We start from the raw sequence: 13,597 nt of genomic DNA, 5'->3' as shown, positions 1-13,597 counted from the left end.
ATGATAGACTGATCATTTCTTTGTCAGTGGGCAAACGTACAAAATCAGCAGGGGATCAAATACTTCTTTCCCTCACTGTAGATATTTGTACTTCTCAGGGCCTAACTGTCCGCGTGCCAAATGTCTGTTAGTGTAGCCTCCCTCAATCAGTTCAGTCAGTTCTATAGTCTGGAGACAAAGGTTATGTTTCTATTCTAACTCCTCTGAGACTGACACTAGGCCAAATGTTCCTAATCGTCTGGGAATAAGTCCTCTATAATGGAATAACTTAACAGACCTACATCATTTGTTGTGTAACACACTCCGATTAGGCCATCTCACTGTAATTACATTCATGAATGTTCTATTGTGGATAAATAATCAATGGGCTGAGCACGTTCCGCACAAAAGCATCATTAGGAACTTGTTGTTGGTTTGTCAGTCTCTTTTTGTTGTTGGTTTGTCAGTCTCCTCTTGTTGTTGGTTTGTCAGTCTCCTCTTGTTGTTGGTTTGTCAGTCTCCTCTTGCTGTTGGTTTGTCAGTCTCCACTTGCTGTTGGTTTGTCAGTCTGCTCTTGCTGTTGATTTGTCAGCCTCCTCTTGCTGTTGATTTGTCAGTCTCCTCTTGCTGTTGATTTGTCAGTGTCCTCTTGCTATTGGTTTGTCAGACTCCTCTTGCTGTTTATTTGTCAGTGTCCTCTTGCTATTGGTTTGTCAGACTCCTCTTGCTGTTGATTTGTCAGTCTCCTTTGCTGTTGGTTTGTCAGGCTCCTCTTGCTGTTGGTCAACATCACTAGCACATTAGAGGCTGCTGCTGCCTATTGAAATCACTGGTCACTTTAAGAAATGGAACACTAGTTTTATAGTTATTTTTATTTATAGTTATTTTTTTATTTTTTATTTTTCTTCTGGGGGAATGGATCATCTTAATATTGCAGATAGATTGTATCTTCTATCAATGTAATTGTCTGCATCACTTCCAATCCCCCATGTTTTTATTTTAATTTTGTATATATATACTCCCCTTTATTACTTTTCAACCCCACCATCCTTTCCCTACTTGGAGTAAATTAGTGAACAACAATGCCCAGGCCTCTACTTCCGGTCTATAATTACTATCTACACCTTATGGACAGAGTTAATTTTACAATAATTCTACTCTCAACCTCTCCGATCATTTTCATGATGTCCATCCGGTTTGCTTCTATATGCCATATCTTTCTAACTGTGCTCTTTCCCAAAAGCTCCCAACATACAACCTATATACTTATTATGGACACAGTATGCTTACATTATCAGATATCTTTGTTATTATTTGTTGTTATTTGTTATTAGTCCCATCCTTCAACTCTATTCAATACCTCCCATCTATCTCTTAACACCATCCATATAGGATTTCTATTTGCCATATATATATCAACCGTACTGTGATGTTTTACAAAAGTTCTGAACCTTTCTATTCTCATTGCTTCTACAGATTGTGAATTAAAAATAAACATTTTTGCTAAAAGTATTATTATATTATTGATTGATTGACTATGACTTTTCAGATCACCCAGTAATGCTATCTGCAAGGTTAGTTCCAGGTAAATATTGCAATCCTTTAGCCATTCCTGGACCTGTGTCCAAAAACAAGCTACAAATGGACAGAACCAAAACAAATGATCTAATGATTCTGTCTCTTCACAGCAAAATCTGCAGAGCTGGGAAGATTGAATACCCCATATAAATAACATTCTATTGGTAGCAATAATTTTATATAGTAATTTAAATTGAAAGATTCTAATTTTTGAATCCGGTGTCGTTTTGCGTGTCAGTTCATAAACACTATGCCATGGGATCGGTACGTCAAAGATCTCTTCCCAACTATTTTGCAATCTATATGGGACGGCTGTCAATCCTTTGGTCCTTAAGTGAAACTGATATACTTTTTTATTTATCACAGTTTTCCTTAACCAATTATGTTATTTAATGCAAGGCCGACAGACAAGTTCCTTACTTTCTCCCCCTTCCACTTTCCTCTTCCACTTTTGCGGTAAGGCTGCAATTATTTGGTTGTAATTTTGGGTAGCGCAGACATTTCCATAAGTTTTTGTTAGCTGCATGTGCGACATAACTCCACCAGTCCTACCGTTGATATCATTTACGAAGATTATACCTTTTTTAAACATTCTGTCAAAAAATAAAGGTTTTTTGTCAATTAGTATATTTGAATTTAACCACAATATTTGTTGCATTATTTGTTCTGTCGTTTCTGGAGGATTAAATTGAAATTGCAACCAACTTTCTATGGCATGTTTTAGAAATAGTGACATTTGGGAGATTATTTCCTTTTCAAATAACTGAAAGTGAGAGGTTGTAATCTGAATAAAGGGAAAAAGGCCTTTCTTGAACATTGGGTGAGACAATCTTACTAATTTGCTTGAGAACCAGTTCAGATTTAAGTATAACTTTTGTATGACTGAAGCTTTTAGTGATAGATCTAATGCTTTAATATTTAATAATTTCTGTCCTCCGAATTCATATTCATTATATAAATATGCTCTTTTAATTTTGTCTGGCTTGCCGTTCCAAATAAAATTGAATATTTTTTTCTCATATAATTTTAAAAACTGTTCGCTAGGCGTCGGCAAGACCATAAGCAAATAGGTAAACTGGGATAATACTAAAGAGTTAATCAGGGTGATTTTTCCACAAATTGACAGGTATTTTCCTTTCCATGGTAGTAAGATCTTATCTATTTTTGCTAACTTTCTATTAAAATGTATTGAAGTAAGATCATTTATTTCCTTTGGGATATGTATTCCGAGTATATCCACATCACCATCAGACCATTTTATTGGTAAACTACATGGTAATGTAAAAATTGTATTTTTTAGTGATCCAATACGTAATATAGTACATTTGTCATAATTTGGTTGTAATCCAGAGAGGTTAGAAAATGTATCTAGATCCTCTATGAGGCTGTGGAGGGATTCTAGTTGTGGATTTAAAAGAAAACATGAATCATCAGTGTACAATGACACCTTTGTTTTTAAGCCCTGTATTTCTAATCCTCTGATATTATTATTGGATCTGATTTTAATAGCTAACATCTCGATGGCCACAATAAATAGATATGCCGATAGTGGACAACCTTGTTTCACTCCTCTTGACAGTTTAAAACTTTCTGAGAAATAGCCATTATTTACTATTTTATACCTAGGGTTACTATACATGATTTTGACCCATTTTATAAGAGATTCTCCAAAATTGAAATGCTCCAGGCATTTATATATAAACCCCAGTCGAACTTTATCAAATGCCTTTTTGAAGTCTGCTATGAATAGCATGCCTGGTTTCCCATATTTTCCATAGTGTTCTATTGTTTCCAATACTTGCCTTATATTATCTCCAATGTATCTTCCATGTAAAAAACCTGTCTGATTAGAATGAATAATATCCGACAATACCTTTTTAATTCTATGCGTTATACATTTTGCTAGGATTTTTGCATCACAACACTGAAGTGTAAGGGGCCTCCAATTTTGTAAATAGACTGGATCTTTATATTTTCCACTTGTATCCTGTTTCAGTAATAATGAGATCTTCTTCTTGAGTGTCAGATAATCTACCATTTAAATAGGAGTGGTTAAAACATGCTAATAACGGTCCTCTTAGTATATCAAAAAAGGTTTGGTATACCTCGACTGGTATGCCATCCAACCCTGGAGTTTTCCCGGACTTAAAGTCTTTAATTGCATCCAGAAGTTCCTCCTCTGTAATTTCACCTTCACATGAGTCTTTCTGTGTGGCTGTTAATTTGACATTATCAATAGGAAAAAAATCTCTACAATTAGCTTCAGTTAGAGGAGATGGAGGCGACTGAAAAGAAAACATATGCTTAAAGTACTTTGTTTCTTCCTTCAAAATATAAGTTGGTGAATTATGGGTGACTCCGTCAATTGTAACCAGTTTCATTAAGTTCTTTTTGGTAGCATTCCTATGTTGAAGATTTAAAAAGAATTTTGTGCATTTTTCCCCATATTCCATCCAGTTTGCTTTATTTTTATAATATATTACACTTGATCTTTCTTGAATAAGTTTCTCCATTTCTTTTTGTTTTTCCTCTAATTTATTCTGAGCCTCTATGTTACAGTTTTTATTGCCATCTATCTGTTCTGTTAGACTTTCTATTTCCTTTCTTAGTATAAACTCTTTTGACCTAAATTGCTTTTGTTTTCGAGATGAGTACTGAATTGCATGGCTTCTAAAGGCACATTTAAAGGTGTCCCATACAATAAGGGGATTCGCTGTACCTATGTTATGTTGGAAAAAGTCAGTTATAAATTCCTTTGTTCTAATTATAAATAAATTATCATCCAATAGGCTTTGATTAAATTTCCAATATCCTCGCCCACGTGGAAATTCAGTAAGAGTAATGTATATGCCTATTATATGATGGTCCGACCGCATTCTGTCCCCCTATCAACACTTTTTTTTATACTTTTGGTGCCAACGAGAATGAGATAAGAAAGAAGTCAAGACGACTAGCTTGATTCAGTCTCCGCCATGTACAGTGGGGGAAAAAAGTATTTAGTCAGCCACCAATTGTGCAAGTTCTCCCACTTAAAAAGATGAGAGAGGCCTGTAATTTTCATCATAGGTACACGTCAACTATGACAGACAAATTGAGGAAAAAAAATCCAGAAAATCACATTGTAGTATTTTTTATGAATTTATTTGCAAATGATGGTGGAAAATAAGTATTTGGTCACCTACAAACAAGCAAGATTTCTGGCTCTCACAGACCTGTAACTTCTTCTTTAAGAGGCTCCTCTGTCCTCCACTCGTTACCTGTATTATTGGCACCTGTTTGAACTTGTTATCAGTATAAAAGACACCTGTCCACATCCTCAAACAGTCACACTCCAAACTCCACTATGGCCAAGACCAAAGAGCTGTCAAAGGACACCAGAAACAAAATTGTAGACCTGCACCAGGCTGGGAAGACTGAATCTGCAATAGGTAAGCAGCTTGGTTTGAAGAAATCAACTGTGGGAGCAATTATTAGGAAATGGAAGACATACAAGACCACTGATAATCTCCCTCGATCTGGGGCTCCATGCAAGATCTCACCCCGTGGGGTCAAAATGATCACAAGAACGGTGAGCAAAAATCCCAGAACCACACGGGGGGACCTAGTGAATGACCTGCAGAGAGCTGGGACCAAAGTAACAAAGCCTACCATCAGTAACACACTACGCCGCCAGCGACTCAAATCCTGCAGTGCTTGACGTGTCCCCCTGCTTAAGCCAGTACATGTCCAGGCCCGTCTGAAGTTTGCTAGAGTGCATTTGGATGATCCAGAAGAGGATTGGGAGAATGTCATATGGTCAGATGAAACCAAAATAGAACTCTTTGGTAAAAACTCAACTCGTCGTGTTTGGAGGACAAAGAATGCTGAGTTGCATCCAAAGAACACCATACCTACTGTGAAGCATGGGGGTGGAAACATCATGCTTTGGGGCTGTTTTTCTGCAAAGGGACCAGGACGACTGATCCGTGTAAAGGAAAGAATGAATGGGGCCATGTATCGTGAGATTTTGAGTGAAAACCTCCTTCCATCAGCAAGGGCATTGAAGATGAAACGTGGCTGGGTCTTTCAGCATGACAATGATCCCAAACACACCGCCCGGGCAACGAAGGAGTGGCTTCATAAGAAGCATTTCAAGGTCCTGGAGTGGCCTAGCCAGTCTCCAGATCTCAACCCCATAGAAAATCTTTGGAGGGAGTTGAAAGTCCGTGTTGCCCAGCGACAGCCCCAAAACATCACTGCTCTAGAGGAGATCTGCATGGAGGAATGGGCCAAAATACCAGCAACAGTGTGTGAAAACCTTGTGAAGACTTACAGAAAACGTTTGACCTGTGTCATTGCCAACAAAGGGTATATAACAAAGTATTGAGAAACTTTTGTTATTGACCAAATACTTATTTTCCACCATAATTTGCAAATAAATTCATTAAAAATCCTACAATGTGATTTTCTGGATTTGTTTTTCTCATTTTGTCTGTCATAGTTGACGTGTACCTATGATGAAAATTACAGGCCTCTCTCATCTTTTTAAGTGGGAGAACTTGCACAATTGGTGGCTGACTAAATACTTGTTTTCCCCACTGTATATCTCACTAGATCAGTATATGTAAGCCTCCATATATCTACTAGTTCTAATGTATCCATGACATTCACAATTTCCTTAAGAGCATGTGGGTGATTGTTTGTGGTGTGATTTCCTTTACGGTCCATTGAGCTATTTAAAACAGTATTATAATCCCCCACCATAATAATATTGTCTTGAGTTCCTTGCAGGCTTGATAATTAATTATATATATTGTCAAAGAATAGTGGATCATCATTATTTGGTCCGTAAAGGTTAATGAGCCATATCTGTTTATGGTCCAATAACATATTTAAAATAATCCATCTACCTTGCGTATCTATTTGGACAATTTGCACATTCGGATCGAAATTACTATTAATTAATATCATCACCCCTTTTGAATTTCTTTGCCCATGGGAGAAGTATATTCACCCCCCCCCCCCCCCCCCCCCATTCTTTTTTCCACGCTAGAGTTTCCTGTATACAATAGATATTATATTCCTTCTCTTTGAGCCATGTAAATATTGTTATTCTTTTGTTATTATCAGCTAAGCCATTACAATTATAACTGGCTATACTTATTTCACCATACACCATAATGAGATACACGTTTCAAGTCTATTTATCATTATATATGTTTGTAAATTTACCAATAAAAAATAGCGTAATGATTGAGTGTCCATATAGCTGTACCGTGATATTTGCATTGCTTCGGAGTAACCCTTCAATTGTTCTCCACTAATTCCCCCGCTAAAGCCCCTCCCCATCCCAAGTTGAGCCGTCATCCCAGTGATCAGCATCCCACCCACGTCCCTCCGTATCCCTAAGGCCCCGAGAGGCCAGGACCCATCCATCGAAAACAGCACACAGTGCCACCCACAAAACAGAAGCAGATTAACCGCCAAAAGCATTTCCAATGCTTTCACCTCTCTCTCTCTCTCTCTCTCTATACAGTGGGGAAAAAAAGTATTTAGTCAGCCACCAATTGTGCAAGTTCTCCCACTTAAAAAGATGAGAGAGGCCTGTAATTTTCATCATAGGTACACGTCAACTATGACAGACAAAATGAGAAAAAAAAATCCAGAAAATCACATTGTAGGATTTTTAATGAATTTATTTGCAAATTATGGTGGAAAATAAGTATTTGGTCAATAACAAAAGTTTCTCAATACTTTGTTATATACCCTTTGTTGGCAATGACACAGGTCAAACATTTTCTGTAAGTCTTCACAAGGTTTTCACACACTGTTGCTGGTATTTTGGCCCATTCCTCCATGCAGATCTCCTCTAGAGCAGTGATGTTTTGGGGCTGTCGCTGGGCAACACAGACTTTCAACTCCCTCCAAAGATTTTCTATGGGGTTGAGATCAGGAGACTGGCTAGGCCACTCCAGGACCTTGAAATGTTTCTTACGAAGCCACTCCTTCATTGCCCGGGCGGTGTGTTTGGGATCATTGTCATGCTGAAAGACCCAGCCACGTTTCATCTTCAATGCCCTTGCTGATGGAAGGAGGTTTTCACTCAAAATCTCACGATACATGGCCCCATTCATTCGTTCCTTTACACGGATCAGTCGTCCTGGTCCCTTTGCAGAAAAACAGCCCCAAAGCATGATGTTTCTACCCCCATGCTTCACAGTAGGTATGGTGTTCTTTGGATGCAACTCAGCATTCTTTGTCCTCCAAACACGACGAGTTGAGTTTTTACCAAAAAGTTATATTTTGGTTTCATCTGACCATATGACATTCTCCCAATCCTCTTCTGGATCATCCAAATGCACTCTAGCAAACTTCAGACAGGCCTGGACATTTACTTGCTTAAGCAGGCGGACACGTCTTGCACTGCAGGATTTGAGTCCCTGGCGGCGTAGTGTGTTACTGATGGTAGTTCTGGGATTTTTGCTCACCGTTCTTGTGATCATTTTGACCCTACGGGGTGAGATCTTGCGTGGAGCCCCAGATCGAGGGAGATTATCAGTGGTCTTGTATGTCTTCCATTTCCTAATAATTGCTCCCACAGTTGATTTCTTCAAACCAAGCTGCTTACCTATTGCAGATTCAGTCTTCCCAGCCTGGTGCAGGTCTACAATTTTGTTTCTGGTGTCCTTTGTCAGCTCTTTGGTCTTGGCCATAGTGGAGTTTGGAGTGTGACTGTTTGAGGTTGTGGACAGGTGTCTTTTATACTGATAACAAGTTCAAACAGATGCCATTAATACAGGTAACGAGTGGAGGACAGAGGAGCCTCTTAAATAAGAAGTTACAGGTCTGTGAGAGCCAGAAATCTTGCTTGTTTGTAGGTGACCAAATACTTATTTTCCACCATAATTTGCAAATAAATTCATAAAAAATCCTACAATGTGATTTTCTGGATTTATTTTTCTCAATTTGTCTTTCATAGTTGACGTGTACCTATGATGAAAATTACAGGCCTCTCTCATCTTTTTAAGTGGGAGAACTTGCACAAATAGTGGCTGACTAAATACTTTTTTGCCCCACTGTATATATATATATACAGTGGGGGAAAAAAGTACGCATATTCATTGATATGGATAACAATGTGAGATTTGATTAATCTACTTAATCTATGTCAAGTCCTAGGTGATGGAGATCAGATCCACCTTCTTCACCTGAGACACAAACACTCTGATCCCCTGTTGTAACCATTTTCCCAAGCATCTCCATGCGGTCAGACCTTTGATTATTTTGTGCCACCTGGGCCACAATGATAAACCCCCTCTCTGATTGTCCGAGTGTGACCCCCTCCCCATGGGTTACTGCAGCCAGTGTTGCCAGCACTGCCACTACCTGGGTGGGCGTACCCCACCGGAATCCCCACCGGCTAGGTAAAAGGTTGTCAAGGTTCTCATTAGCAGCTTTGAGAATTTCCTTGTATATTATGCTCTCCCATCAGGGGGCTCTGGCTTTGTAGGACCAACCCTGCCAGGCAGGCTCAGAATCTTGAGGGGGCGGTGCTGCTCAAGTAGGTCTCTGACCGCATTTATTTCTCTGTTTAGGCTGCATATTCACAGCAGGTCCATAAAAGAGATGGGAACTTCTCTTTGGTGTATGGGTCGCTCAGGTGGGTGTCCAGGTTATAGGGTTAGGGATCTTTCCATCATGATAGGACAATGAAAAATTAGATTAGATGTATACTATATTTAAAAATGTATATCCCTCATCTACACAAAATTGAAAGCTCTCTCTCACTACCCCTGCTCATAGACCCCCGGTCGGCTCTGGGATATGCAACCATTTCCCCTCTCACTCACTTAACGCCGCACCTTTTCAAACACAAAAATGCACACCACATGGTTGACTGCGGAAGAAATGGGCCGAGCGTGCAAACGCACCCGCATCCACATCTGCCGCAAGGGGAAAGGACGCCAGAGAGAACACAGGACCAACCACAACAACCATCCGCCAAAACAACAACCTCCCGCCAAAAAAGCCATGTTCTAATTATTTGTATTTAAAGATGTATTATTCTGCTTGTTATATCGTTTTATCCTTTTATAAAATACTATACTTACTATAAATGTTATTTAATATTACAATCCCTATCATTGCTAGTATCAGGTTCTCCAATATTTGACTCCTCTATTACAACTTTTAGAATAGCCACGGAGTAGTCTTTGTGTCTCTGAACATTTGGTTGTCAATATATAATTTATCCAACACTAGTGCAACACGTTTCCCTTTTAATCCGTTTTCCTTGAAGATTGGATACAGAACTTTGCGCCTTTCTACAATCTCCCTCGGGAACTGATCATTCATGCCTATTTTCGTGCCAGCAAGTCTTTTTCCTAGGCTTTTCACCATAGCTTTATCCTTAAAAAAAGCAAATTTGGCAACGATTGGGCGCTCATATTTCTGTCCTCTTTTTCCGAAACGATGTACACGTTCGAGTTGGATTTTATCGACAGCCTCGAGTGGGATTTGTAGCGCTGTATGCAGGAAGTCCTTCATAATATTCTCTGTTATTTCTCCCTTCTTTTCCTGAATACCCGTAAGTACTAGATTTTCTAGTTTGGATGTCTAGTAAGGCTTCTCTCAGAAGATTGTTCTCCTTTTTTAGTTCCCTAACGTCCGTTTCCATTTTAGAGACTGTCACTTTTAATTATTTGGTTTCTTTCTCCATTACCAAAGCTTTTTCGTCACTCATTTGAAGACTCGCTTTCAACTCTTTTACGTCTTTACTGACCAATTCTAGTATGCCCAATTTGTCATTTATCGACTTCAACAGGTCGCTTTCCACACTTACCATACCCAGTGGTGAAAAGCATATATCATCTGTATCAGTCGATGAGTCGCGTTTCCTTTTGGGGATCGGCTCTCCACGCTTGTCTTCAGTCATGTTTGGGTGTTGCTTGTTGTTGTAATATTTGTCGATATATTTCTCTAGCCTTATGATCTGTTTTGTGTTATTATCCAGATTGAATTATATTAACTGTGAATGTATGAAATGCTAATATTTAGTCTAACTTACTGATTTTGAATATTATGTTTTTATCTTGAGGTGTTTTGTACCGATTTCTATTCAATACGCCATCTTGTCTACGCGTGCCCCGCACCTGCCAAGAGTGTGCAAAGCTGTCATCAAGGCATATGTTTACATATCTTGCGCTACTCATCTCATATGTACATACTGTATTCATTCTATAATATTCTACTGTACCTTAGTCCATGCCGCTCTGTCATTGCTTGTCCATATACAGTTGAAGTCTGAAGTTTACATACACCTTAGCCAAATGCATTTAAACTCAGTTTTTTACAATTCCTGACATTTAATCCTAGTAAAAATTCCCAGTCTTAGGTCAGTTAGGATCACCACTTTATTTTAAGAATGTGAAATGTCAGAATAATATTAGAGATAATTATTTATTCCAGCTTTTATTTCTTTCATCACATTCCCAGTGGGTCAGAAGTTTACATATATTCAATTACTATTTGGTAGAGTTGCCTTTAAATTGCTTAACTTGGGTCGAACGTTTTGCATAATAAGTTGGGTGAATTTTGGCCCATTCCTCCTGACAGAGCTGGTGTAACTGAGTCAGGTTTGTAGGCCTCCTTGCTCGCACACGCCTTTTCAGTTCTGCCCACACATTTTCTATAGGATTGAGGTCAGGGCTTTGTGATGGCCACTCCAATACCTTGACTTTGTTGTCCTTAAGCCATTTTGCCACAACTTTGGAAGTATGCTTGGGGTCATTGTCCATTTGGAAGACCCATTTGCGACCAAGCTTTAACTTCCTGACTGATGTCTTGAGATGTTGCTTCAATATATCCACATAATTTTCCTTCCTCATGATGAAATCTATTTTGTGAAGTGCACCAGTCCCTCCTGCAGCAAAGCACCCCCACAGCAAGATGCTGCCACCCCCGTGCTTCACGGTTGGGATGGTGTTCTTCGGCTTGCAAGCATCCCCCTTTTTCCTCCAAACATAACCATGGTTACTATGGCCAAACAGTTCTATTTTTGTTTCATCAGACCAGAGGACATTTATCCAAAAAGTAAGATCTTTGTCCCCATGTGCAGTTGCAAACCGTAGTCTGGCATTTTTATGGTGGTTTTGGAGCAGTGGCTTCTTTCATGCTGAGCGGCCTTTCAGGTTATGTCGATATAGGACTTGTTTTACTGTGGATATAGATACTTTTGTAACTGTTTCCTCCAGCATCTTCACAAGGTCCTTTGCTGTTGGTTTGGGATTGATTTGCACTTTTCGCACCAAAGTACGTTCATCTCTAGCAGACAGAACGCGTCTCCTTCCTGAGCGGTATGACGGCTGCGTGGTCCCATGGTGTTTATACTTGCGTACTATTGTTTGTACAGATGAACGTTTGGAAATTGATGAGCGTTTGGAAATTGCTCCCAAGGATGAACCAGACTTGTGGAGGTCTACAATTTTTTTTCTGAGGTCTTGGCTGATTTCTTTTTATTTTCCCATGATGTCAAGCAAAGAGGCACTGAGTTTGAAGGTAGGCCTTGAAATACATCCACAGGTACACCTCCAATTGACTCAAATGATGTCAATTAGCCTATCAGAAGCTTCTAAAGCCATGACATCATTTTCTGGAATTTTCCAAGCTGTTTAAAGGCACAGTCAACTTAGTGTATGTAAACTTCTGACCCACTGGAATTGTGATGCAGCGAATTATAAGTGAAATAATCTGTATCTAAACAATTGTTGGAAAAATGACTTGTGTCATGCACAAAGTAGATGTCCTAACCAACTTGCCAAAACTATAGTTTGTTAACAAGAAATTTGTGGAGTGGTTGAAAAACGGGTTTTAATGACTCCAACCTAAGTGTATGTAAACTTCCGACTTCAACTATATGTATATATTCTTAAATTCCATTCCTTACTAGATTTGTGTGTATTGGGTATATGTTGTGAAATTGTTAGATATTACTTGTTAGATATTACTGCACTGTCAGAGCTAGAAACACAAGCATTTCGCTACACCCGCAATAACATCTGCTAAACATGTGTAGGTAACAAATACAATTTGATTTGATTTGTCAGTCTCCTCTTGCTGTTGGTTTGTCAGTCTTCTCTTGTTGTTGGTTTGTCAGTGTCCTTGTATACTTCCAAATAAAAACTGTACAGTAGCTAATTCCTGTTTTTCCTCCTCTCTATCCCCCTGCTCAGGTGAATGTGGACCCTCAGAATGATTATCTGCCTCAGTACTTCAATGCAGCGGAGAAATGGCCTGGAAAGATCCATGAACCTCTGGACCAGGGTAACTGCGCTGCCTCCTGGGCCTTCTCCACTGCAGGTGAGCCACAACATGCTAGTAAAATACTAGAATACTGGTAAAATACAGGTATTTTTGATAAAGTACTGGCATTTTGGTAAAATACTGGTAAATGTGGGTAGAAAAAACAACCTCTAAATATAGCAAATACTGGCAAAATCGTAAAATGCTTTCAAAATTACATTTAAGTACCAGAACGTTCCTTTATAATTGTTTGTAACATCTCTTAGAACATTTCCCAGAATTTCACTCTCTCTTTCTCTCCATCTCTCTGTCCCTCGCTCAGCGGTGGCATCGGATCGAATCTCCATCCAGTCGATGGGTCACATGACACCTCAACTGTCGCCCCAGAACCTAATTTCCTGTGACACACGCAACCAAGGGGGCTGTGCTGGAGGACGTATCGACGGAGCCTGGTGGTACCTGAGACGCAGAGGGTAGGACATATTTTACAGCAACACCAGACACAATATTAGGAGCTTTTTAAGTGATAAAATGAAGTGTGAATTTTTGGTTCTTTAGCTGTGAATTGATGATTCCCTTTACTCATACATTTTATGAATATGCTATGCTCTCTCCATCTCGCTCTCTCTCTACTCTCTCTGTCTCTCCATCCTTCTCTGTCTCTCTCTCTCTGTCTCTCTGTACTTTCTCTGTACTTTCTCTCTCTCTTTCTCTCTTTCTCTCTCTACTCTCTCTCTTTCTCTCTCTTCTCTCTCTCTCT

General features: G+C 39.2%; 1 protein-coding gene across 2 annotated transcripts in view; it reads left to right on the top strand.

The window, feature by feature from the left end:
- Nucleotides 1-13,597, top strand: part of LOC311132754 (tubulointerstitial nephritis antigen-like) — a 78,835-nt gene that overhangs the window by 35,127 nt on the left and 30,111 nt on the right. For both annotated transcript variants that reach the window (XM_084166050.1, XM_084166051.1), the window contains exons 6-7: nucleotides 12,768-12,894; nucleotides 13,160-13,310. In XM_084166050.1, the coding sequence (XP_084022176.1) occupies nucleotides 12,768-12,894; nucleotides 13,160-13,310 (278 nt within the window). The remainder of the gene's footprint in view (nucleotides 1-12,767; nucleotides 12,895-13,159; nucleotides 13,311-13,597) is intronic.

Source organism: Coregonus lavaretus (genome assembly GCF_964263955.1).
Source record: "Coregonus lavaretus genome assembly, chromosome: 7".
Lineage (NCBI taxonomy): Eukaryota > Metazoa > Chordata > Actinopteri > Salmoniformes > Salmonidae > Coregonus > Coregonus lavaretus.
Note: the sequence above shows the minus strand (reverse complement) of the source record. Positions and strands in the feature narration are given on the sequence as shown.